The following is a 27,166-nucleotide window of genomic DNA, read 5'->3' on the forward strand; positions in this document are numbered from 1 at the left end:
TGTGAAAGAGAACACCCACAACCTTGTAGGTGAGATAAGTGTGTAATGTTTGAGGTATTTTGTGATTACAAAATATACAGGTACACTGCAGTTGATTCTTCAAACAGCCACAGTGAAACACAGTGTACACAATGCTCCACCCACATCCCCTCCCAGTTTGATTTGGGACATGCAGACATGCTTATGGGTTGATTAGTAGGGATGTGATCATTTTACAGATATAAGGGGGGGGGGGGGGGGGACTCTGGACGTCTAGTACCTTCAGCCTCCGTTTTAGGTTTGACGTCAGCTGCAACAGGAAAGAAGGGCAGGACAACATGTTCTCATATCCAGAGTATTCATGGATATCAAAATTGACATATAGTTCTTTTAAATGTCACGATAATGCATAATTGTGAGAGAGAGAGATTCTAAACACTTTCAAATATCAGACAAAAATGGAATTCTAGATACAAAAATGAACAGTATAATAAAAAAAAGCAGATGCATACTGTTTCCTGCAATCCAGCTGGGGATGCCAGGGAACACCCCTCTGGGTTTGGCCTTTGTGGATTCATCCTTCTTATTCTGGAAAGAGAACACAGGTAGAGTGCAGGTGAGAAGTCAAATCTGAGGGCTACAGCAACACGAACACATCCACACAATTGTTTTATGAGGACAGCACAGCTCATCTTCATACCGGTTTGATTACTGGTTTATTTGGTTTAACAGAATAGGAATGTTATCCTTCTACATAGCTGATGATAGCTTACCTTAACCAACTGTCTCCTGAAGAAGCCTCCTCTGGACTTCTTGCTGTCAACTGCCCTGGTTTTAACCCCAAGGTGCTTCATGTAGAAGGCCACCGCTGAAAAGATTGATTGGCTGCGGGAGAAGTTAGGTATTAATTAATATCTAATGCTGTTTAATTGTTAATACTTGTTCTGCAGAACGTTTCATTTGGATATAATTAAACGTATTCACATATGTGGTAATGGAATTCTTATAGATGCATCTGCCCTTAGTATATCTCACATTAAAGGCTGCAATAAAGTATATTTGCATAGTCTCTGGTTTCACTGATGCAGAGACCAAATGGGAAGACTGCAAATGAGAGAATAGCGTGAGGATGAATATGAGGATGGGCAGATGAACGAAGTTGGGAAGAGGGAGCTTGAGAGTTGAAGATGTCCAGAACAACAGGAGGAGGAGTTGAAAAGAGAGGAGGAAAGAAAAATGTGACCCAGAAGGACCGAGGAGGAGCTAAGAGAAATTCGAGGAGTTGGAAGGGGACAAACTAAGGGAGGAGCCTCTGGGGATGAGCACACAACAAAAGCACAAGAGTCTCAGTTTTAGAGAGCATGCTGTCTAAAGGACTGCCACATAAAGAACTTTAATCACAAAGGACCAGAATGGTTGAGAGAAAAGCATAAAAAAACCTATTAACTGCATGACAGGGTTTAGTAATTTACTGTACGTGCAACACATTAATCAAGAAGTAGAGTGCAGTGACACTTTTTGAAACAAAGTACAAAGAAATGTATGTGAAGAAAGGACATTTTCTATAGCAAACCCAACTGAAATGGTATTTGGTGCATATTTATGCACTTAGGCCAGTATGCAAAATTCTTGTGGTCTGACCACACCCAGGCTTGGAAAAAGAAGCGTGCCAAGATCAAATCAGTGACATGTGCACAAAAAACACAAAACTCATGCAAATATTTTACTAACTATAACTACATTAAAGTAAACTCACCATTTTTCCTCGTCCGCGACGATTGTGAGCCTGAAACAAAAGAAACAGGTGTCAGTGATGTTACCACTGGAAAGCGACAGAAGCAAAAACACACTCACTCATCTTGCAGCATCAACCTCACCTCTTCTTTTTAAGTAGCATTTTTTCTTTCTCTTGCTCGACTGATTATTGAGTGTGTTTTGGGCCGATGGAATCTGAAGTGGCTGAGCTTTTCCTGGTCCAACTTAAAGCTGATGGTTGTGTTATTGTGTTCAGAGCAGAGACTATTGAACATATTCTGAATTTTGCAGAAAAAAAAGAGGGGAAAAAACCCAAACTAACTTTTAAAAAAAAAGATCAAAAAAGTAACAGATGCATCAAAGGCTGCACTTCTGTCTTCTTTAACAATTTAGAAATCAATCTGAACTCTTGAAGATCTGCAAATAAGTCAAACTATTGTCTCCAGACTGTCTAAAACTTTGTCTAATCTCGTTTGTCTCTCCGGTAAGCTTTCTGCAAAGGGAATCCAACGTCAGAAATAATCCAGCACAGCGGAAATGTCCTATTTAACCGTGTTTTTGTCTGATGCAACATGAAGGCAAGACCGTGGAAATTGGATACTCATGTTTTGACATGAACATAAAGGGTGGGAGGGGTTTCCCTGGGATTTCCCTGCATAATCCAATCAGAGGGCCTGGTTTCCTCATTCTCATCACCAGAAAGACCAATGAGATAAAGCCGGGGTGAGGTCACTGTGGTGTGGTCAATGAGAGGGAATTGGATGGGGTTCAGTGGGTGCAGGAGTGTGGGAGAAGTGTGAGGGTAATAGAGAGATGATTGTCGGGGGGAATGAATAGAGTGAAACTGAATGAATCTTTTGTGCATTGGAGATAGAGATCTCTCTGTGTGATAATAACTGAGTGAGTCAAAAGCCAAATTATCATGTCTTCGATATAGACTGCTTTGCAGGCTTTTAGTGTCTTCTCCACTGACAGCGTGGTTATATCCACAGGATGTGTGTTGCTCGTGCACAGTTCATCTTCCTTCATGTATGTTGTTCTTTTTTTTTTATCTCTCTGTTCTGACGAGATGAAGTTAGACAGTCTCTGCCCTCTCACTGGCCTCCTCTCCTTCTCTGTCTGAATCACTTCTTGTATAGGATAACACATTGTAGTTGGCCACAGGGTCAAGGATAGATTAACTTTCCCCAGATCTCTTGCTTTCTTTCTTTAACCGTGTCCAGGGCAAGAGCTACCCAGCATCGATAACCCTCTGGCCTTTTCTCTCCCCTTCCTTCTTCCGCTAAGTAACACCTACACACATACACATATACACATATACACACACAAACACACACCACCACCACCACAACCACCCCTTGCTCCAGCTGGCAAAGTGCCAGGGTAGAGCCTTCCTGCCAGCGTGGCACTTCTGACTCCATCTTTCCTCTCTTCACTTCCTTCTTGCTCTATTGTGCTCTCTTCCAATCACTGTTCCCTCTCCAACTCTCTAGTCCCGTCTGCTCAATTTTCTCCATCTCCTGCTGGATTCTCTGTGTGCTTTGGACGAGATTATGTGCACATCTAGAATAGGGCTTTATAGAAAGTGTAGTGCCAACTTTAGAGGGAACAGAAAAAGCTATTTTTGCATCGTTTTTATCTGACAGACCAATCATCTTCTCAGCTTAAATGGTAGAGCAGCAGGGAATAGAGATGACACTAAAGTAATTCCCTGATTGTACAATTAACATTTGAAGGTTTTCTTTGAATAATATCCTCATGACATTGTGAGTTGTTGTAAAAGTGAAACTTGCATTTAATTTTTTTAATCAGTCATCAGTCTGATATGCCTGATTTTACAGTTCTTCAGATGCAGTGGAAATGCAAACAGGAACACACAAAAGGGACTTTAAAGCTGCACTTTGACCCAAAGTACTCAGAAAACTTTTCAGGAAACTAAAAGGTTCCTTCAGGCCATTGTTATCTGCTTTTCCACTGCAATCTAAAGAACTGCAAAGGGCTGCAGTTCAGCGGGGGTTTTTTAACGTTTTTTTTTGCCAGAGGGAAAACAGTCTTGCAACTTCACGTGAGTATCACACAGTAAGGTTACAGCAAACGCTATCATTTGATAGGAATATGCACACAAGAAAAGGCATATCTGTAAAATAAACAACATTTGTAAGATCCATCTTGACACAAAGTAGGTATTCCACATGCACGCGTTTGCTTTTGAACCTTACTATGTGCGAGGACAATCATCACGTGCAGTGCTGTCAATCTCAACAGATAGATTCCATCACAGAGATATTAACAATATTATTTGGACAGGATTCCCTTAAAGAAACGTTAGAAATGTAAGTTATTTTATCAGTGAAGATGTAATTACGTTAACTATCATTGTTTGATAAACAGTGTGGTGAACAGTTAAGAATGAATAATTGAAGAATGAAAGGCAGCTAGCTAACCACTAAAGTTAACTAACACCCAGTGTAAACGGTCATCCTGGGGATGGAGTATGACACTATGTATTGGGTGATATGGGTCACACAGGAACTAAGGGCGCACTCACACTGTCAATCCATACTGTGCCCAGGCATGTTTCACGGCTGCAGTCTAGTTCGTTTGACCAGTGTGAGTGCAAGGTTGCCGGCCACGGACTGTTTGGGAGATGTGGGCTTTTGTAAAGCATGTTTGCACATGTACGAGCACGAGCGTGTGCACGTGTACGAGCACGAGGCCTACGGCGGTTCTGACGTTATTTTCTGTGCGCCTGTTCGGACAAAGAAAAAAGAAGGATTGACCATGCGCGGACATTTAAAACAATGGAGGCGAAAGATTCATGTCGGTGTGATGCGGAGGTGGAGTGTTAACTGCAGATTTGGTCGGATGAAATTATTCAAAAACAGTCGGACAAGACGCACAAAAACTCTGAGGTCTGTGGAAAGATTTGTAAACAAAGAGACGCATCGCCATGACGTCAATCAATGCGTGTGACGTGTTACAGCGTGATGACGTATAGGCAGGCAAGAAGGCCCAGGTAGTGTGAGTACAAACGGGCCTGGGCCGCGGGCGGAGAGGGAGGGGGGGTCAAGTACCCTAAAGCACGGGGTAGGGTATGGATGGACAGTGTGAGTTAGCCCTAATATCTTGTTTTCCAAATCACATTTGAATTTCCAGATGAGTTTTAAAGACTGATCAATAAAAGAAAGAGTTAATTATCAATAGGAATTAATTGGCCCTCTCAAAAGGTTCCTGGGGAAAGCTCATGCAGTTGAAAAGGGGCTTAAATTCCTAGTTTAGTTCCCATAGTTCTAGGAACTTCTGTTTGAAAAAGAGAAGTCGTTCCTCCACCTTGAGGGAGAATACTTTTATGTTTATGTTATGCATATTGATTTTCAACTTCAGATATGAAATCATGCTTTTTCTGTCAGTTTGGTGAAGCAAATTGCTGTAAAAACTATGAAACCCTTGAGCCTAAGCTGCGGTTGCAACAGGCCAGTCGAAGTCGCGAATTTAATCCAAATGTGAATTGATTTAAAACTGCTGAATATTTTATCGGGATTCTATAGAGCGCAATCTTTAGCTTCAAATTGCTGTTAGCAGCATATACAGCCAACTCGCTCCTTGGAAGTTGCAGTAGACCTCTCTCCTCATGCCTTTATGTACACAGACTTGCTCAACTTTTGAATCAAAGAACCCGATATTTTAGAAAGCAGAAGCTGATTCAGTCGTCCAACCAAGCTTCTTAAGTGCTCTCCTAACAATGTTTATGAAGATAATTAATTTGACTTCAGGGCACCCAAAATGACTAATTTCTATTCTTTAGACAATAATACAGCGAACAGATTTTCCCATTAAGAAGAAGAAGTAATGCTTATTTTCAGTGTTGTAAGAATCAGTGTAAGAAAGAAATGCTCACTGTGTCTCAGACATCTTGTCCAGCAGGTTCTCAGCTACAGACTTCTCCTTCATCTCCATTGGGACGCGGTCAGTGGGATAGTGACTCTCCACATCGATGAGCTCCGCCTCGTTGGGTGTCATACCCATCATCCTCTTCTGCCTGTGCAACGGACAGCAAAAGGAAGCAGGAGTTTGGCAAGATTTATATTGGAAACAAATAATTAATGCAGTACACTGACTGTTTACTAATGTAGATGAAAAAGGCTGCTCAGTGCAGAGAACAGAAACTTTTTTAATCCATGAGATACCAGTTCTCATGGTGCTGACATCATGTCCACTTTCACAATGCAGTTTTCCTGTAAATCTTATTCCAAGGCAGCCCATCTAAACGCTGTTTTGTTCAGATTAAAAACTCACCTAAGCATAAGGGGGGACAAAATGTCATTGAAAGAAAGTGGGAAAAGAGAGATCAAGATGACCTTTTCTTTCTTGTGCTCTTGATATTCACAGTAAAAGCCTTCCAGTAAAGACAAATGTTCACATGCTTTAAGTTGTGACAGAGCCAAAGAAAGTTTTGAGTAACAGCCGGTGGCATCAGCTTTGTGTACATATAGGGTAGTTAGTTTTAAAAGTTATCTTCTAAATTTTAGGATTTTTAGGAATATGATGGTAGTGTGTCAAATATGAACACAAAATGTTCTTTTTGACAAGCATGAATTGAAGCCCAGTGCTGCCTTGAAGGTAACTGGTAAGGTAAGTATAACTAAGTTTTAATGTTTAGTTGTAGTTAGTGACATTGTTCATTTAAATTATGTGTGTTTAAAGAAACCTGAAATTATTGGTCTATTACTCTGGTTTTCTGATTCCGTCCAACGATAAATTAAAACAGAAGTGTTAATATTAGCCACAACACTGAGTCATTCAATTAATTCATTCAAATCTTAAGACATGAGGTCCCGCAACTCATGACAACCATTAGTCCCAAAGCAGAGTGTTGTGATCGTGACGAACATTGTGGATTTGCAAAATCAATATTTGGGGTATAGTTAGGACTAAAGTGAGTTGCGTAGAGTTCAGGATGGGGAATCTCACCTGAAATCTTCCAGCTGTTTGGCCACTTCAGCGGCCTGCAGGATCTGAACCTCCTGAGCATAACGTTTTTGGGTGTCCTCGTGGAGCAGATCTGGACGGGTTCGGTCTTAGGGCAGAGAGACCGGAGAAGAGAGTCAATGAGACGCAGTGATACAGGGAGGAAGACACAGAGTGGGGCTGAGGTTCTGCAGGGTTTCCCCACTTTTTAAATGATCATTTTCCAGGACTTCTCCAGGACATTTTCAGTGATGATCCAAGCAGACAGTTTTCCTTCTTGTGGAAGTCTGATTTTGGGTAGAGTTAATTTAAAACCAGCATCAGAAATGCTGACGAAATTGCCGAAAATGTTGAATTGGGTATTGACGAGTACACAAATCTATGCACCGATACGTTACCATCAATTTTAACCTAGAAAAAGGATTAACTTTAAAATAGTTTTGCTCAAACATCAATTCTTCTTAGCCGCTCTAAAACAGTAGCCTACACGGCACATTTCCACAACATAAGAGTCTATTTAAAAAACCCGTGTCCACAAACTACCATTACCATTTCAACGGTAATATGATTCTGAACATAACTTTGTGTTTAATGTCTTTGGGAGCCCTGATGAGATGACTGAGATATAGTAGTTCATTCTCATCTAAAGGAAAATAGGAGAATGCCGAAATAGTTTCCCTGTATATTTGAGTTTTCCTCTCATTTTACATAACTGAAAAAATGTTAAACTTTTTTCACCACTGCCTTTAACTGTACAAAAATACAATTCAAACTGCCCAAAATAAATAAAACACCATGGAAATAATTCAATGTTTTTCAAATGTGAGCCAATTTAGAATTTGTCAAATATATATTAATTTATTGATTCGTTTCACATAACTGAAATTCATAAATCAACCGTTGAATCTGAAGTTTGTATGTTTGTGTGTGGCAAAGAATATATAAGGACTTCTGATGAATACACGACAGTAAAACAACTTACCCAGTTCATAGCCTACATTAGCTGGTAGTGCCACTCTGAGAATCTATATTGTGGAGCAAAAGACAAAATAGGTTCAGAGACAGAAATAAGAATATTACAGCAAATATAAAATGTGAAGCATTTATAACTAAAGAGTGAATCCTTTTTTTTTTTATTTGATTTACAGTTAATAGCTAAAACAAATGAAGTCTATTCAACAGTCTTGCAATAAATCCTACCTTTATGAAGTTTGTAATGTTAAGTTTTTGAAAGGTGTTGATTCAACTATATGGTCAATTTTGATTGGTGTAGTTTAGCAGTTTGCTGGTGTTTCTATGTTTTTGCCCACTCTATTCAAATCCATGTGTAGGCTAAATGACTGAACACCTTTTTAATACATTACATTTTAACAGCGCCACAAATTACAGCATTCAAAATGATCAGAAAGTTGAATCAACACCTCTCTGATAAGAGGTGTGCCTAATAAACTGGCAACTGAGTGTAGACATGTATGTATGCATGTATTTTTTCTTGTGTTGACCCAAGGAAAAACAGTGTCAACTGAAAGGAATCCAAATAAATGTGCAGTAGCTCAATATCACCACAAGGGGTCATTTAAACATAAGAAATAAAACAACCACCTAGAGAAAAAACACATATTCCAGCTTTGTCACTGACAGGTAAATAACCATAAGGGCCAACTTTATGTCAGTGGGTTTACTACAGATGAAGGTAAAAAAAAAAAGAAAAGAGGATGATTTCTCCAAAAGGTTTCCCACGATCCTGACAGGAAGCTGTGGGGTCGGACGAAAGACAAACAGACAAACAGAGCGAGTGAAGCACAAGCCAGCTGAGTTGACAGACAAGTGCAGTGCATGACATGTGAGGAGGAAATATAACAGAGAAGTGACAGGGGCCAGGCGTCCAAGGAGGAGTAATGAAAAGTGACACAGATACTGAAGCGTGCTACACAGATGCAGCGTATGGGCAGAGCAAACAAAGCCGACACACAGCCGTGCATTACCAAACAAATCATGTGCACACAATGTCTCTCCTGAGTTCAGCTTATAGACTACAGCTGTGCAGTATATCACATTCTTATTGACACAACACAATGAGAAAATAACTTAATATCTATGTGGCTGCAATGTTTAACTGAATTGATTTTTATACCGTTCACACCAAGAATTAGCGTCTTAATGACACAACTGTCTAAAGCTAAGAGTAACAGAAATATAAAATATAAACAGAGAGAGGGACCATTGAGAGTGAGGAGATTTAATCCTCAAGTCTATCATTATAGGACTATAATGGATGCGTTTCAAACCATGAAACCTTTAAAACATAAATTAGATAATTCAAGTCATGTAGCATCTGCAGCATCTGCTAACATAATCACAATACAGTGCTTAGTCCCAACAGTGCAAGGGAGGTCTTCACAGATGCAAAAAGTTGCACCCGACCTGAAAAAGAACTGACTTTTTTACCCACCAAACCCAAGACGGACATTAAACTAAACACAGAGCTGAAAGTCCAAACACGCTGTGGGAAAATGTAATGAGATCTTCGCCATCAGACGAACTGTGCTTCCTTAAAGAATAAGTGATCAAGGCGCAGTAATAACGTTCATAACTTTAGCACTAGATACGGTGCCTGAGAATAAAACACTGCATGTGTCTGCATGTTATCAATGTGATGTCTCTCCCTCTCTGCCTGCTGCTTGGTGGTTGCAGGCAAGTCACACACAAATAATAACATAATTGTTCTTATTCTACTCTAAAGCTTGGGTCAGTTTTTTTTGCATCACTGAGCAAAAATTCTATGATAACCTTTCAGCATATCTCCACGCCTCCTCTTGGGTCTGTTTTCAGGCTTTAGAAAATGTAGCCTGTGATGGGATGGCCAATCACAGGTCATTTCAGAGAGAGGGCGTTCCTATTGGCTGTTCTACAAATGCAGATGGTGAAAACTTGATTCAATGGTGGAAAATCCTGCAGAAAGAGTTGACTGCCTACAATGCAAAGCAACCCAAAAATGGAAGACAGTCTTAAAATATAGTCTAGAAAAGACAGTCTGACAATAAACGCAATAAAGACACGTGTCAATATCGGCAAAGAGGTTCAGAGATGGAGAGAAAATACTGCTAATAGTTTAGCGTACTGCTAACCCTGAGCTCATGTGGCTCAAAGGGGTTTACAGGCCACAAGCTTGGAAAGAAAACAGGAAGGTAATGCTCATGGAATTGGCGCTATAAAACGGCATCAGGATCACAATCACGACCAGGGGCTTAGGTCAGAGAGGACTGAGCTGCAGGAGGATGGCCTTTTTCAAATACTGGCATTTGTTTTGCCTTTTTTTTTTTTAGAAAACTACCTACCTCAGCTTCAAGTTTAGTATATATTTAATTTGTTTTGACTTTATTCACATGTTCGTGACTAGCAGGTGGCACGTTATTTCAAGTCCCATCCACTTAAAACTGACAAATATGTAACAGGAAACGCAGTGCAGCGTGCTACTTACTGCACCCTTGTCCAAGAAAGTGTTGTAGAACTCCACAAATTGCTTCTTGGTCTCTTTGGCACTGAGGTTCTTGAAGAGGTCAGCATGGAGATAACACAGCTGAGAGGGGACAGACAGACAGACAGACAGAAGATCAACGAGTGCTGTTGAAATTTCAAGAGCCTTTAACGCCCCGTTTGCTGAAATAATGCGCTGCAAGGTTTCTTTTCTTACAGCACAATTAACCAAGTAGTTGATATCACAACTAATAATACACTGGCATACCAAAATATATATATATATATATATATAAAACTCTTTTCACTTAATTTCACCTGACCTCAAAGTCAAGCTGCTGACACAAAATGAACAAAGTGCTGTTCATCAAAACAGTGAGACTAATTGCGTATTTTAATCATAATGACATTATCTCATAAGAGAACAGTCATTGTCAGCCATAATCTGGCCCATACCTCAATCTCAATAAGTCATTAAGCACTGTTAATACATGTCTTCTATAAACACTGCTCTACATGAACCTCCTCGAGATAAAGGAGAGGGTGAGGTACCTGGGTGGGTCACAGTGTCTGCATGCAGAACAAAGGTGAAAGGACAGATTTTTATCAGCACTGACACACATACAGTCACGCACACACGCACACAAGGCTGCAAGTCTCAAAATGTGCACTCTTGTCTATAAAGCAATTTGAATCCACACTTCAGTACGAACGAACAGGAAACAATTGCTGTTTCATGTGTTTCCTACGAGCTACACACACGGCTGCACAATAAATCTTGTACTCTCTGTACGCAGGTAAACCATCTGTCGGATCATTTGTTTTGAGGACGCTAGGATTATCTCAGTGTCCTAAACTCAGGCAAAGCTTTGTCACTATACAAAAACCTGCAGTGTAACATAAGCTTCTTGTTCTACTTTAGCTGCTGTAGGTTATATGGACAAATAAGGACTTTTTTCTTTTTTTCCTGATGGACCCTGTGACCAGTGGAGCTGCCAAACAGCTGACTTCCATGAACAATCATCAACATTAAAATAAGTAGAATGTCAATACTTCTCAATTAATCTTAATTATTATTTGAGCGTCAAACTTAAAACTTATTTAAACAAAAGCCATATAACCTTAAAGTCTCTCTCTCTCCTCACTTCCTGTCTGTAGCTACAAAAACTATCAAATACAAGCAAAACGCCTAAAAAATGATCACTTCAGATAAACAGGGTAAAAATGTAAACTAATAGATATGACCATGAAACCAGTAGATTACTTAGCGTTCTGAATATGTATGTTTAAATATGCAAATGACACATCTAATTAGATATGTGCTTATTTGCATCCATGTCCAGAACAGATGTGTGAACACTGGATGAAGTCAGGTTCAAAACGATCGTTTCATTTTGTTGACATTAGAGTTGACATGGTATTTAAAGAGGCATGTGGATTGTCTCTTCTTTTCTCTCCATCAACCATAAAATACCGTCAACAGCCATTTTAAAAAAAAAAAATTTTAACATGTTTTTAGGAATAAAATGTAATGGTAATCAAGCTATGGATTATATATGAACCATTGTTTTTCCAAAAACCTTTAGAATATAAATAAGAAAGAAATTGGAAAGTTTGGTGTATGTAAGGAGATTTCTGTCTCACAGTGAAAACATTTGTTTTTTAGAAAGTGGTCTTTAAAGAAATGCCCCCCAGGAGAAGTCTACCGAAGCAAATAGATGTGTAGTAAATTAAACAACTAAATGTGTATTTCAAGACATGTTGTCATGGAGGCAAAATATATCACAAAATCTACAAATGAACCAGGTCATTAGGAAAAGAAATATGTGTCTGGCCTTAAAAGAAAAAGAAAAGAAAACTTCCGTGTGGATCTGTGACCACTGATTTTAAATATTAAATCAGTTATCGACCTCACAGGCTGGGTCAGTATGGGCAACTACTGTATACTGAGTAATACTGACCTTACTAAATGTATCAGGCATCGTTTTGTCCAAATGTATAAATAATATTGCTGCAACTAGTGACTATTTTTCTTAATATCAATTAATTTAACCGTTTTCTCCCCCATTAACTGATTAAATGTTCTCTAAAAAGTGAAAAGTAATGACAATTTACGATTTAAGTCAACTTATTTGATGGATATTATAATATTTAATATAATTTTTACGATTTTAACATCTATCATCATTGTCACATTATTTTCTGTCAATCACCTAAGTGAACAACACCTAATCCTTTAGTGTTTTAGCAGCAGTAGTGAAAGTAACCTTGGAGCTGAATTGATACATTTTCCATCAAATAAGATGATCATCATCGATATAAGATGAGAGATAAATGGCAGAAAAACATGGCTAAAACGCGTACTGTGTAGACAGAGTGTTGCATTGTGGGAGTTATAGTTCTTACCAGGGGAGCAGGATCAAACTGTAGAATGACATGTTGCATGAAGACCAGCAGGTGGGTCGGCCGCTCCTTCAACACGTCTACATTGTTGAAGTGCGTGCACTGGTCATCCATCACCTGAGAGAGAGGGAGAGCGAGAGAAAACACAAACAGCGCAGAGAGACGAGTGAAATACGACAGAGAAAACAACAGGACGTGATCAGATTACACTTGTGATGTCTCGTGCCGCTTTTTTTATTTACTCACATCATTCAGATCGTTCTCGAAATCCTCATCCTCCGCCCCGATGATGCTCATGGCTGCGTTAGAGCACTGAGCCCCGAACACGCCCTGCTATGCAGAGAGACAGAGGGGGAGACAGAGAGAGGGGAAGAAAATAAGACAATTAGCAAACGTTATGTGCTATACTTTGAACCCGTAGGCTTCCTCTTTGACGTCCTGAGCCCCCGCTGAGCCGAGCCAGACATAAAGACGGATTAGGGTTTGGACATAGTGAACTTTCCCAGTGAAACATCACATCAAGCGGAAAACAAGAAAACTTCCCAGCATCCAATCACACCTTCTCGAAAGAGAGAGAGAGAGAGAGACAGGCCTGATGTGACTTAATGCTTAAGGTAAGTAAGTTGAGATGCCATTCATATGAACCAGACAAGGCAAAGGCTGCTTCAGCTGCAGTGCAGGTAAAGTTTGTAACTTTAACTACGAGGGGGGGGAGCCACTGACAAAACATGCAATATTTACACGTTCAGTTAAGTTTATTCTCTCCTGAAATAAATCATGAGGCTACCAGGACTGGGACACTGATAATGAATACTAATGAATAATAATGAAGCAATTAAAAATGTTTTTACCTAAATTATTTTATGTGTTTTATTGAGATGAGGGGTTTTCTGTGAAATGCTAATGTCCTCTTCCCTTGGGCCTCAGTAAAACATTTAGTTCAGGTATTTAACTTAAAGGAGGAATGATTCAGTGATTAACATGCATTTCAAAATAGCATCTTTGATATGAGTTTTTTTCTGAAGTTAGGCTAAATTTTACCTCTGGAAATTGCTTTTCAGACCGGTGTAGGGTTCAGTAACACAGTCAGAGGAAAATGCTCCTCTAGCTGCCATGACGTAAACCCTCCAGTTCTAAAAACGTAACTAAACTGAAATTAAAGGTTTATGCCAATCCTTGCCTTTGAAATCCATGAATGGGAAAAAAATGCATCGGAACCAATTTACCCCCACCTTTTAAATACCACACCACTTCCCCTGCACGCATACACACCCAAAACACACAAACAACACATAGCTCTTGTATTCAGTCCTCTAAAGGCCGCAGACCCAGTGCCGCTACCAGGGAACACCCAAACACACACACACAAACACAAATTGAAAGGCCAACGGCTACACTGTACAACATTTACCATTGTCCACTGCAAGGTGAGTCCAGAGGGCAGAGTGTACTGAAGTGTGAGTACAGACCTAAAGAGGTGTTAGTATGAGTCAAAGTAATGAGAGGAAAAAGTGAGTCCAATAATCCCTGTAGGGAAAAAAGTCTTGAGTAACTGTTAGGAAGGAGCATTTTTGTTTTGTTGAGTTATTATACAGATTCAGAGTAATGAATATTGTTCCATGACTTTACAAATCCAAGTTTCAAATCCATTTTGTATGATGGTAGTGAAGTCAAGGGCTGGGCGATATGACGGTGTAACCTGAGAGCCTCAAGCAGTGACCTCTAACACCGTCTAACACAACGTTGAGGCTAAAGACCAGAGGTGAGGCTTTTCTGTTAAAGCCCCAAACATCTGGAATAATCGGCCTCTGTGCCCTCTTTACTAAAAGTCATTTAACTTACCCTAATTTGTGTCTATTCAGTTCTTTATTGTGTTATAGTTTCAGTTTTAACCGCTATATTTTAAAGAGGACACTATAGGGGTATTTTTTGTTTCTACTAGAACATGTGTACATGCTTTAATGTTCAAGAAACGCATTATTCTCTCATACTGTTTGTCTGAATAATAACAGTATGTCTGTGTTCACCCTCCGTCTGCAACACTCCATCTGAGCGCCTGTCTCTTTAAAACCCCCCTCCCAAAAAAGCCCCGTCTGCTTGATTGGTTTCCGGGTTTCTCACTGACTGCACCGTCGTTGCAGCTGTGACTGTGACGGCACTTTCTATCTATATACAGTACCGTTGTGACATCACAAACAAAGAGTCCTGACGGCTCGTTTTAAGCTGTAGTCGTTTATTTTTATCCCGTATTTGCTGAAACTGTCACTAAATACTGACAGCACAATGTCACATGTCACATGTCACTCTACCTCACTCTGTCTGCTCCTAATGTCATCTGCTAGATTATACTGCGCTCTTGAACTCCTCAAACTAGGCAGCGCTTATCAAAAAAATACTTGATATACTGTTTAGGGATCGACCAATATGGATTTGTTTATACTACTTTTGTTCCCTTAATTCACATCATATTCTATTGAACTTAAAAAAAAGGCATCTCCAGCAACACAGAGCTGCCTTTGGAAGCCTGTCTGTAAATCATGCCATGCATACGCAGCAGCCCGCATCGACAAATACTGATACACCTAAAAAACGCAAATATCAGCCGATGTATCGGTCTATCACTAATTCTGTTACTGTATTGCCCATTTCTCACATAAAGTCTTCAGTTCCTATTTTGGTCTACAGTTTAGCTGTGAAATGAGAAAGTTGAAACCAGGGGTGGACAAACTTTCTCAGTTTACAGCTTAAAGGTACACTAAAAAATGTTTCTGAAAGCATTTTATGCAAGAAATATACAATACAATAACAGAATATTGATTCATATTTAATCAAATTCAGAGCACATTGTATATGAGGTGGAAACTAACTATCAGATGTCATTAGGAGCAGACAGGCACAGAAGGTGGAGGTAGAGATACAGGACTTTTTCACGGACCACCTGTCTCATTGTGCTGTCTGGATGTAGGTCTAGAGACAGTGTCAGCAAATATGAAAAAAAGAAAGTTACCAACTTCAGTTTTAAAGGCACATTTTCTGAATACAGAGTACATTTCTCTGTGAATTGAGCTTTTTGATACCTTCACAGTATTTATTTAACACCTGGACCTGCTTTATAATAAATAAAAAGAAGACATGGAAATCTATCTTTTACAACACGGGATCTTTGAGCCCGTCTTGTTCTATTTTGTATTTTCATTTCATCTGTTTTGGCTTTGTGTTGTAAAGCCCAAAAGGTGTTCTATAAATAAAGCTTATTATTTTTATTCATCAGAAGAATAAAAATATGTTAGCCATGAGAGATTTTGTCATAACATTTCTACTGTGATAGCTACATCTTTAATGTTTCTGGTTGTGTGATGCACATGTGGAGAAAATCTCTGAGCAGAACATTTTTAGGATTTCATTCAGGGGTTTTTTGCATTAATGTCACTAAATAACTTGATCTGTCAGATATTTGATCCATTTGGTTTTGCAGAGTCAAAATTACATTAAAAAAATGAACATTAAAAAATATTTACATTAAAAAAACATAAAATAGCTATCACTCACCCTTAGAGTATCTCTCAGAGACTTGTGTAATATAGCCACTGTGTTCTCTGGGTGTGTTTACCCAATAATATGAAACTAAATTCAAAATTATTCTGCTTACATATGCAGAATAAATAATGGCTTTGCATGTTCACAGAGCATGTCTAATTATATGTGTGAATTTGTGGTTAAGCAGGTTGTTTTTGAGTTATTACGGTTATTAAGAGGGAACTGAAAAATCACTTAGTGGTTATATTTTAAAAAGGAAATGTGAGTGTGTACACAACCGCGGCTCGATCCAGGGCCTGAATACAGAGTTTGTTAGTGTAGTGGTGGACAGGAGAGCTGACAAATGCTCTGATGTCAAGGTGATTTCTTGTAAAGAGACAGAGAGAGAGGAAGAGTTGTTAGTCAGGGAGATAAAGAGAGAGAGATAGACAGAGAGAGAGAATGTGTTCATTCATGGTCGTATCCAGTGGGCTGCGGGGTTGAGAAAGGCCAGTGTTGGAGCAACATGCGTAGGAGGGGTTAACCAAACGGAGAGTCACAGGCCTGTTTGGGCCATGAACCCACATCTGTCTGGACACGCACAAACATAAGCACACATTTTTTTCACACACAGCCCCCAAAATGACACCACCAATGCCACCTTTCCCAGGCAAACACAAAGTTATGTTACCATGACAACTACAGCTATAATTGACTAAAAATGCAAAAGCAGAACTAGACGTTTCCTGGTGGAAGGATGAGATGCGTTCACTGTTCCAGCTCGACTGAAAGCTATTTTCTTGCACAACATAAAGTCTTTATGACAGGTGCAAAGTAACAACAAGTCAGTTAACTGAGAAGGAATCAAACACTGCACAATGTCGGTCACTTGTATTGGATATCCACATTTTGGCTGATATAACGCCATGAAGACAGGTTCAATTGTCTGATTCATCTCCTGTGTTTTGTGTAAACACATTTCAAGTTCAGTTTTCTTCTAAAAGCCAAAAATCACAAATGTGGGGCTTTACCACCTGCGCAACAGATGGCACACGCTCTCCCTGAACATTTGATTCTGAGTTATATATACTGTATATATAATGTTTGTTTACACACACACACACACACACACACACACACACACACACAATCACACAGATAGACAAGTGACAAATCGGCCCACACTTTATGCGTTGATGCTTGTGGAGAGCGCTGTGTAAACGACCCCCTAAGTTTTCTGGGGATTGTGAAAGCCATAGCATATTATTCACCTGTGGGGATGCAGCTGAAGAACATTATCATTGTCAATAATGATTGTTGAATTGTTTGGCTCCATAAAAGGTTCTATAATGACGTCTTAAAATCACTTTACTATCACATAAGGGAGAAAATCAGCAAATCCTCACATCTGAGAAGCTGAATTTCAGTAAAGTAGAGTTGTTCTGATGCGGATTCCAGTATCAGAAAGGCCTCTGATGCTGTCTAAAATGCTGGTATCTGTATCAGCGAGTATGAGTCTCTGCACTGAGTAGTTTATGTTCTTTTTCCATTATGACCGACTGTCAATTTAGATAATAAAAGAAAGTTCTCTGGCATTCATTCTCTGTATTTATTTGCTCATGTTTTGTGTTCAGTATTATCAGTAGTAGTTATAATAACAATTTCTCTAGCTCACTGGTATCGGAGCGGTACATTAAATGGATTTTTGCTTGATAAATTAATTGAACATCAAAATAGTCGCAGATAAATTCTCTGTTGACCAAGTAATCATTGCCCTGAATGGATTGGAATCTGTATTTCCTGGAGGGCCACTGTCCTGCATGTTTTAGGTGTCTCTCTGCTCCAACATACCTGATTCTAGTGATGTGCTCGTTATCAAGCAGCTGAAGCTTGTCACAGGTTTGAAAATCATTAGAATCAGGTGTGTTAGAGTAGGGAGAAACCTAAAACATGCAGGACAGTGGCCTTCCAGGACCGAAATTGGGCTCCCCTGATTTACAATAATGTAAGACAAAGAAATTCTCTAATTTTAGAACTTGGACCAATTAAATGTTTGGCGTTTTTGCTTCAACGATTAATTGATTATCAAAATAGTTAAATTTATTCCGAATGGACAAATGGTTGCCCCTCTAAAAGTGAAAAAACTGATGCCGAAAGATTTCTGTTTCCATCTCAGTCAATCGTTGACCATTGACATAGTTGCTATTATGTTGGACTATAGTGACTGCTGCATTTCAGCCTCCTCATTACAGGAGATGCTGAAGCCACGTTCCTACTCAGGGGGAAGCTAATTGCGGTTACTCAGAGGTAAGTAGGGAAGGTCAACTCCGCTGTGCATTTAAAGAGCACAGAGGGGCAAGGAGGGGGAGCCTTCTCTGCCCAGACGGAGCCAAGTGGTACATTCCAGCATATGGCACAGTTCAGACAACAGATGGAGACAGTCTGTGGTCTTCAACGGTAACCAGACCCTCTTCCCTTCACCTCTATTAGTACATGATAGTTGGCATAAGCTTCACTCTGCAAGGGTCCTTCCTGGCTGATACCGACGTGGCTGAGCTAGAAAGAAAAGACCACAAGTGTGTAGTATTTGAACAGAGCGTCCCAGAGGTGCCCAGATCAGCTCTGGTGCTCCTGAGAGTCGGCAGCTGCCCCCTCCCCTCCCTCCCATCACATTCCAGTACTAACTAAGTGTCAGGTGGCATCAATCCAATGATAGCCATCAAGCGTACGTGCCTTTGTGTGTGTGTGTGGGTTAAGACTGAGCACGTATGTGGGAGGGGGCCATTCCTATGTGATTGTGGGGAGCTGCCAGTGTGTGTGTGTGTGTGTGTGTGTGTGTGTGTGTGTGTGTGTGTGTGTGTGTGTGTGTGTGTGTGTGTGTGTGTGTGTGTGTGTGTGTGTGTGTGTGTGTGTGTGTGTGTGTGTGTGTGTGTGTGTGTGTGTGTGTGTGTGTGTGTGATATGACAACTGGTCTTTACACCAGCATTCCCCTCCATCTCTGACCAGACCCAGCTCTGATACTGTACATAAGCAAGAAACAAAACGGCACTTGTTTCATCAGACCTCTTGAATATTTAGACAAAGTAGCGGCACAGTTTAGCATTTCATATTTCCACCAGGTCACAAAGAGGTTACGCTGCAGCCTAATAATAACTCCCTGAGTTACATCAGCTCTTATGCAAACCCCACGTCCATTGTGAAACCGCTAAAATAATTAGCTGTTTTAGTAAAACCCCTCAGACCGAGAAGAGAGGAGGAGTCAAGTTGTGACCTCACCCCAAAGTGGGCATCTTCGGCAGCCATACTGGAACCACGGGGGCTCGCACCTGTCAATCAAGCTCCTGCAATAACATGACGGTGGCTGTCAGAAAGGAGTGTGACATGTTTAGTGGAGTGGGATCCTGATACAGTGTTTATACATGCAGTGAAGTGCGCCAATATCATTTCAGAACCAACCAGAGGACAAAGTTTATCATTAAGTGGATTTGCCAAAGGTGATCTAACTTATTATGGCACATCAGTTATAGTCTGTGTTTTCATCATCTTCTTCTGACAGTAGAAATAATCTCCATATGTTTAACCCCACAGTTGAAGATATCATTAAGAATGGTATCTAAAACAGACAAATCATTAAGGAGACATATCAACACCAAGGCAGGATCAAAAGTATCGTACACAGTGACATGACAAACAATGTGAACTTTGACAAAAGACTGTTTGAACATAATCACATGGTCTGAGCTGCACTCACGACTGGACTGAGCAGAAAGTCAGCCTACTCTCACTTACCACTCGTACTGCACCCAAGCATGAATCATGACGAGTTAATTTGACCAATGTGAGTACACATGTGTTGAGAGAGGTGGGCTTTAGTAAAGCATGACTGCACATGTAGCCCCACATTGGGAGGCACGCACCTGTATTAATGGACAGTCCAGCAGCAATCTAACAGCACCATGAATTACAATGATAGCAACAAAACTTATGATTTTTTAGGTTAATGATATAACTTAACTGATATAACAATAAGCTGCACTTGAGACAATCTTGTGATGGGATCACACCAGCCGTAATGCCAAATCCGGAAAGTCCCTTATTTGTACTGCCCTACTTCCGGAGCCCTTGCTTGGACCACACACATCTTTAAACTCCGCCTACATTTTTAACTCAACTACAATCCTGTAAAGTTTTTCGATTGTATGTTATCGCGCCGGAAAAAAAACCTGTCCACAGATAGACAGAAAGACGGACAGAAACACGTGGCAAATACTCAAAACCACCTCTGTGGTAGTTTCTGCTACGTGTCTTCAGGACCACATGTGGCATACCATATGCCATGATGACACAATCACACAGACACACACGCGGTGGCTCGGGTAGTCCTCCATTCGAAAGATCAGCAGTTCGGTCCCAGGCTCCTCTGGTCCACATGTCAAAGTGCCTTTGGGCAAATAAAGATTCACTGAAGAACACTCAGCAAATATCCTCCTGTTTTGAAATCACTTAAATTACACTCATTCACACTACTACTTGCACCTGGCCAAAGGGCCCATTGTATAAGTACAGTTCTCTTCTTACACTTTGTCACAATAGCCTGTGTCCTGTCCTCTATATGCTAGAGGGCAGTGTCCAAAAATAGCCCAGAAGCTAATGGATATAGCTTGCTCTGTTTGCACTGCTGTTTATCTGGCTCTCTCATCAGGCCACAGCCTCATTAGCACAGACTGGGGGATTCCTACCACCACCACTGCTCCTACACGAGCTGCTCCCTGAGGCGCCTATGCAACGAAGAGGAAAAAAATTGGGGGGTGTGCAAATGGAAAGGCACACAGACAGGAAGTGGGCGTAATTTCCTCAGGAAGCTATCAGAGCCATTTCTTGTGTGACCTATCAGATGAAAAGAGCAAAAGAGAGAAGGAGAGAAAGGTAGAGAGTGATAAAAGTTGAAAAAAATATATAAGGAGCCCACAAGTGCTTCCGAAAGAAATATTAAAGACGAAAGTGCATCAAAGAAACCTCCCTTGCCACTCGTCTCTAAGCTCACATGGGAACCAGGAAAGTCAGTTAACGCACAGCATGAACAAAACCCAGTGATGAACAAATGAGGAACAGAGTGCTCATGAGGAAAGTGTGAACAAGAGAGGAGGACCCAGAACTGCAGGGTTTCAAACATGTGCATTCTGAACAGGCGTCTTTTTGGCTCATAATGGCTCCAGACTGATTCACCCCAACAAATGGAAATTAAATACAAGTGGGATCCTTAACATGAAAAGTTTGGTCATATCTCAGCATTTTTTCTGACTTTCACAGAACTGATAAATGTTTCAACACCAGGAATTAATTAATTTTTTTTGTACTTTTCTCTTTATTGCATTCATAAACTTTAAGGACAAGTAAACATGACCATGGCTGGGAGCACTTGCTAACCTATATGAACCCTACAGACTAAACAGAGAAAAAAAAGAAGCAAGGGGCCTAGTGAGGAGGGAGGAGAGCAAGCGAAGAGAAGAAATCAAAAGAGGAGACACACTGCAGCAGGAAATGAAGAACAAGGCATTAACAGTGGAAAGAAAGAAAAAAAACAGCCAATGGAAACATACGTGTGAGAAACTCTGGAAAGTCTAACAAGCATAGAAGCATCCAGAAGTCGTGTTTTCGCACAAACTTAAACCTGAGAGCAGAGAACCTATGCATCAAACACAACCCACATACACACTAAATGCTGTGTCAACCTCGACCAAATGGTTTCGGCAGTGAGCTAGCACATCAGTGAAAAACAGACACAGAGGCATCTCTAACTATAGAGCATGTGTGTGTCTTTATATTTAACATGCAGTACGTTCTAGAAGTGGAAAGCTAACAGTACATACCCTAAATGTACATGCACAGAAAGTATGAGTGGACCAGACGCGACCTGAGGTGTAAACTAACAAAGTTTACTCAGTGTAATAATGGACTATGGACCACAACCACATGCTTTCACATGACTACAGATTTATAAAAACACTCAAATAAAGAGAAATTATTCAAGGACAGTGGTTTTATTTGTAACACATACACAAACAACATGTGTAGTAGGGTTGTCACAGTACCGGGGAAAATACTCAATACCATTGTTGATAACACCGGTAGAAAATTACAAAAATAAAAGCAATTTTTAAATAAAGATTAGAACAATACAAACAACATCAATAACAATACTTTTTAAAAGTTGTATGACATAGTGAAAATAAGAAAGAAAACACACAACTGTAGGGTATATATAAATATGACAAATACATGATTTCTCTTTGTGATGTTGTGTTGTATAGCTAAGGGATTTCTATGTACATTCAATTAATCCATGAATGAGGTTAAACCTTGGATTCAGTTGTTGTTAGTCAGGTTTCTCCACAGTGTAAACAGGGATCCGGGCCATGCTAATGTATTCAACTACACTCCTGTTTATCTTCTGTGTTTCTGTAACTTGGCATATTATCACTGTCACATATTATCAAATTAAATAGGGTTGGTATAGCAGCTGCCACTGTTTGTGCTTGTTGCTGGTTGACTTTTCAGACACGTTATTATGTCATCCTGTTAAATTAACGTATCTAACGTTAGACGGGCAGGACTGATGATGTTAGCTGCTCAGCTCAGCCGTTAACGTTACTGATTATTATTAGACGGCTGCTTATTTACATCCTTAGCCTTTCCCTGGTCATTAGCCTTGTATGCTACATACTTTGAAACTGCACTTTTTCTTTGTTAATTTACTGCTAAAACCGGTAGAGAAGGTCCTCCAGCAGCAGCGCTGGCTGCTTCAGTCATCTCAGTGTTGTTAATGTGATGATGAACCAGTGTTCATGTGCTCAGAGAGACAAGCTGTAGCTGCTGAGTGATGTTACGTTTCAACTGGAGGAGGCGGAGGCTGTGCTGTTGACGGAAAAAGTATCGATACTTTTGCAAGTTAGTATCTAATTCGATACTAATTTTAGTGTCGATTATTTACAGTATTTAGAGTATCAATTTTTTTTGACAACCCTAAAGTAGTGAACTACAGAACAACTTACCCTGAAGTAGTTTCTCCCAGTGTATTGCAAGCCCAGTGGGACTAAGTTGACCCCCCACTGGGCCGAAGCATCTGGGATTTTAACGTTCTTTTAAACTACATTTACAGTGGTCTGGCTCTGTTGAAAAATTTGTCATTTTCAAATCTCCCAACCTTTTAGCACTGACTTCAAGAGGCTATACTCAATATTACAAATATCTGCTATGTTAAGATATAGTGGAGTAATGGCAAAAAGTGAGTTCGAAGTCACTCTGCCTGTGTGTGTTTTGTAATCGGAGTCCCTCTGTTGTTTGTTATGGTAGCCGGTCCGATTCTGTCAGTCAGCAACTTTTCTGGGGGAAACCCTGTTAAGGATGTGCTTAAAGTCATGTGTAATTATTCATTATAATTTGAATAAGAGAAGGAATAAGTGCAGTTTTTCTAGGTCACACTAGGCAGCGCTGATCAAATATGTCTCGATATTCTGTGTTTGTGTTGTTTTCAGGAAAGCATTTGTCAGTGGCAGCGTCCCATTTAGCTGTAATTTGAGAAAGTCTGTGACCGGCCGCCAGTGTTTTCCACTGAGCAAGCTCTGACGTTTCATTGCTCTGATTGGTTGTAGGTCTATCCAATTGTGTCCAGAAGCATTTTGTTCTGCACTGTTGATATCTTGGAGATCGAAATTGAACTGAGAGGGTTCAGACTAATCTGCATTTGAGACTAGTCTGGTGATGCAAGGGTAATTAATGCCCCAACTGTGAGACACACTTAAATGCAAATATGCAAACGTACTGGTCGTACGTACTAATTTTTTAATCTAACATGAAGTTGCTTTAAATACAAACTAATAATATACCATATTTTGTTGGGGTGACAAATATTTTGACCTAAAGAAGAAGAAAAAGGCATATATACGCTGGCTTAAAGGGACACTACTGATTTGACATACGAAATATACTTAAATCACACGTCATGGGGGCACGACAACGCTGAAAGCAGCTTCCTAAAGTCCGAGAGACCAACCCTAATGATGTCATCAGGGTTATGAAGGATTGGGCTTGAGACTTTAAAATCTAAACAAAATCCCGTGTTACACAATGGAGATGTGGAGAAAAACAGGGGACATGGAGGGTCGGACGAAAGGCACTACAGAGTTTCATTATTGGAAGTGCTTGACCCATTACTAGTGACTGGTGTGATTGAGACCATTATCTCTTTTTAATCCCTCTGTCATAAGCCCCCAAACTTATTGCAAGTGCAAAAAAAGGTATTACTGAAGAGATTAGCCAACACAAGCATCTTAAATCATTGCACAAACAGCGACTTGATTAAAGATTAGGCTCTTATCAACTGACAGAGATAAGACATTTCAAGATGACGAGGCCTAATGTGACTTAATGTCTGCATGTTGATTCAGGGAGGTAAGAGGGCAACAGAACAGTGGTCTGAACACTACAGAGGGCAGATATCCCAGAAATCTCATCACTGCACTGACAGTTAGCAAACAACAGAGGAGAGGGTGCACGGCGAGACACTGTGTTTACAAGGGAACTGACATCATTGTATGAGAGGGAGTAGCTCATCTCTTTTTGACGACTTTTTTTCCTTCTACCATCCCATCTACTTCTTGTTTCATTTTCTTTACTCTCGCTCTCTCGCTCTCTTAACCTCCCGCCTTCGTCTCCTCCACCTTTAGCTTAAAATAAAGCCGCCCCTTGTGCGATTGCTCCAACACAGCCGGTGCATTCATGGCTGGCAGACAAGGGCCAATTATGTAATTTAAAGACCATTACGTCGTGGCTAAAATAAGATTATGGCCAATAGTGCAGGGAAAACACAGGCAGGTCCTTTCATTGCCTTACATGTTGTTCAGCAGACAAATCATATTGTTGAATCCCTCTGGGTTTCCTGATTTCAAAAGGGCTTCTTTTGCACCACTGACATGTCTCTTCTGAGAGTTTTACTGCAATGACCTTTTCTTGATATGAGTTTATTTGGATACAAAACGCTGCAGAGAATCATTGACCTTCTCTTCATATGATTTCAGTTGAGCAGACATTGCTCTCAGAGGTTTTTAATGATGCTGAGCAACCCCCACCATCTCAGCGAAAGACGTCCCAGCATTTTGAGGACGACGTTAAACAAGGTATCCCAAATAACAGGCTACTGCTGAGCCTCTTCCATCCTGCATACACACAGCCATGCAAATTCACAGAGGCCAAACACACCTTCTCTTCATTTTTTTTTTGTCGTCTCTCCTTTGAGCCAAAGTACACTTCATTCTCCTGCTCCAACAATCTGCCACCCCCACCCTCCATCCCCCCTCCCTCTCCCCCTGTCCCCATATAGAGGTCATTGGCTTCATGGAAACAGTTGATAGGCCGGGGCCAATCGACTGGCATGGATTGGCAGCTTGCAGTAAACCTCCAGCTTGGCCTAACTGCTTCCATGTGTGTGTGTGTGTGTGTGTGTGTGTGTGTGTGTGTGTGTGTGTGTGTGTGTGTGTGTGTGTGTGTGTGTGTGTGTGTGTGTGTGTGTGTGTGTGTGTGTGTCAGTAATTGCTGAGGCCAAACACAGAAACATCTGATTGACATTTTATGACAAAACTGCTCTTCATTCAAGTCCGTGTGTATTTGTGTCCAGTGTTCATTAGCCGCTTTAACACGATACCAAACAAAGCAGCAGCAAAAACAATAAGCTCATACGGAACAATTATGAAAGGAATTTAGTCTGCCCTGAATCAAAGTCTCTGTGAAGCCAAAAATGCCTCTGTACTTGCACACAGCACACCTTGGTTCATGATGCTAGCCTCATGCCAATAGTTTGCAGTCCAGAAATGCAACATTCTTCTCTCTCTCTCTCGGGATTTACCTATCAACAAGGCATCAAGTAATGATTCAGTCTTTATCCCGGACAGGTCTCGCTACCAATCATAATCAATGTTTTACCTCAAATTTAAATCTACAATGAAATAATGACTCCCACCTTGTTTGAGCTTACACTCAAGATATGGCAAACAACAGAGATGATAACTTCCATATTTGAGAGTTTAAAGCCAATATTTAAGGCAAAGAGGTTCTCCTCTGATTTAGCATTGCACTTCTGTAACAGTGTTGAACTCCTGATGGACAGTTTCAAAAAAAGAGCAGAACCTAAATCACCCAAGATGCAGTTCAGTTTGTTATGCTAAAAGTGGCTAATGTAGGTTGCAGCCGCTAGCCTCAAGCAAAGATGATGAGCGGGCTAAAGAGGATTTGACTCTTCTTTCTCGCCCCAGATCTTTTTCATTTCCAAACGTGTAGTCTTCATCCCCAACCGACGCTGACTCAAGCGACTTGAGGCAACTTCTTTTTTTTAACACATGTGCGTACTTCCCAATACCTGTAAACAGGCTGAAGCCTAAAAAGTACATTGTATTAAGCGTTGTTGCACAATGCAGCTGAAACGATTAGTCAACTAATCAATCAACAAGTTGCAACAGTTTTGGTAATCGATCAGTTGCTTATTTTTTTCGCAAAAATGCCAAAATTCCACTGATCTCGCTGCAAATGTGATTATTTATTGGTGTTAACTGAATTAAAGGTTTCGAGCCAGACCGATATATTGATCGGTTGATATTATCGGCCCATATTGGCCTATCACAGAGCGAATCACCATAAGTTTTCCAATATGCGCCAATATGATTTTTTTAACAGAACATATATTAGTATTTTAATTGCCAGCAAATGACTGATACTGAACATGAGATTTATTTAGCTTTTTTATTCTTTATTTAGTCTGTGTTCAATTATAGAATTGGTTGACAATGTTACACAAGGTTTAAAGTTCTTAAGACATTATGCCTGATTTCAGGAATAATAGAGCAGTTTTTAACTCATATAATTACTTAACTCGCTAAATTGTACAACTCAGGCTCACCAATAGTTTCTGGCTTTAACACATATTTTATCTATAATAATATTAATGTGTTAATAAAGTTACTTGCTAAGAAAAGCAGCCCCCTGAGCACTTTTGAGTCATATCGGTTAAAAATCCACA

General features: G+C 40.2%; 1 protein-coding gene across 7 annotated transcripts in view; it reads right to left on the reverse strand.

The window, feature by feature from the left end:
- arhgef1 (Rho guanine nucleotide exchange factor (GEF) 1) overlaps nucleotides 1–27,166 on the reverse strand; it is a 47,396-nt gene that overhangs the window by 15,898 nt on the left and 4,332 nt on the right. For 4 of the 7 annotated variants that reach the window (XM_083918152.1, XM_083918151.1, XM_083918150.1 and 1 more), the window contains exons 2-12: nucleotides 19,375–19,439; nucleotides 12,829–12,912; nucleotides 12,586–12,699; nucleotides 10,184–10,282; nucleotides 7,685–7,727; nucleotides 6,706–6,811; nucleotides 5,633–5,773; nucleotides 1,736–1,765; nucleotides 753–864; nucleotides 492–567; nucleotides 260–289 (exon numbers count right to left, since the gene is read on the reverse strand). In XM_083918152.1, coding sequence (XP_083774278.1) covers nucleotides 260–289; nucleotides 492–567; nucleotides 753–864; nucleotides 1,736–1,765; nucleotides 5,633–5,773; nucleotides 6,706–6,811; nucleotides 7,685–7,727; nucleotides 10,184–10,282; nucleotides 12,586–12,699; nucleotides 12,829–12,912; nucleotides 19,375–19,401 — 862 coding nt within the window. In that variant the 5' untranslated portion in view covers nucleotides 19,402–19,439. Of the gene's footprint in view, nucleotides 1–259; nucleotides 290–491; nucleotides 568–752; nucleotides 865–1,735; nucleotides 1,766–1,856; nucleotides 2,203–5,632; nucleotides 5,774–6,705; nucleotides 6,812–7,684; nucleotides 7,728–10,183; nucleotides 10,283–12,585; nucleotides 12,700–12,828; nucleotides 12,916–19,374; nucleotides 19,440–27,166 lie in introns of those variants that run through there. The other 3 variants (XM_083918154.1, XM_083918153.1, XM_083918156.1) reach the window with 3 other exon arrangements.

This window comes from Echiichthys vipera (genome assembly GCF_963691815.1).
Source record: "Echiichthys vipera genome assembly, chromosome: 8".
Lineage (NCBI taxonomy): Eukaryota > Metazoa > Chordata > Actinopteri > Perciformes > Trachinidae > Echiichthys > Echiichthys vipera.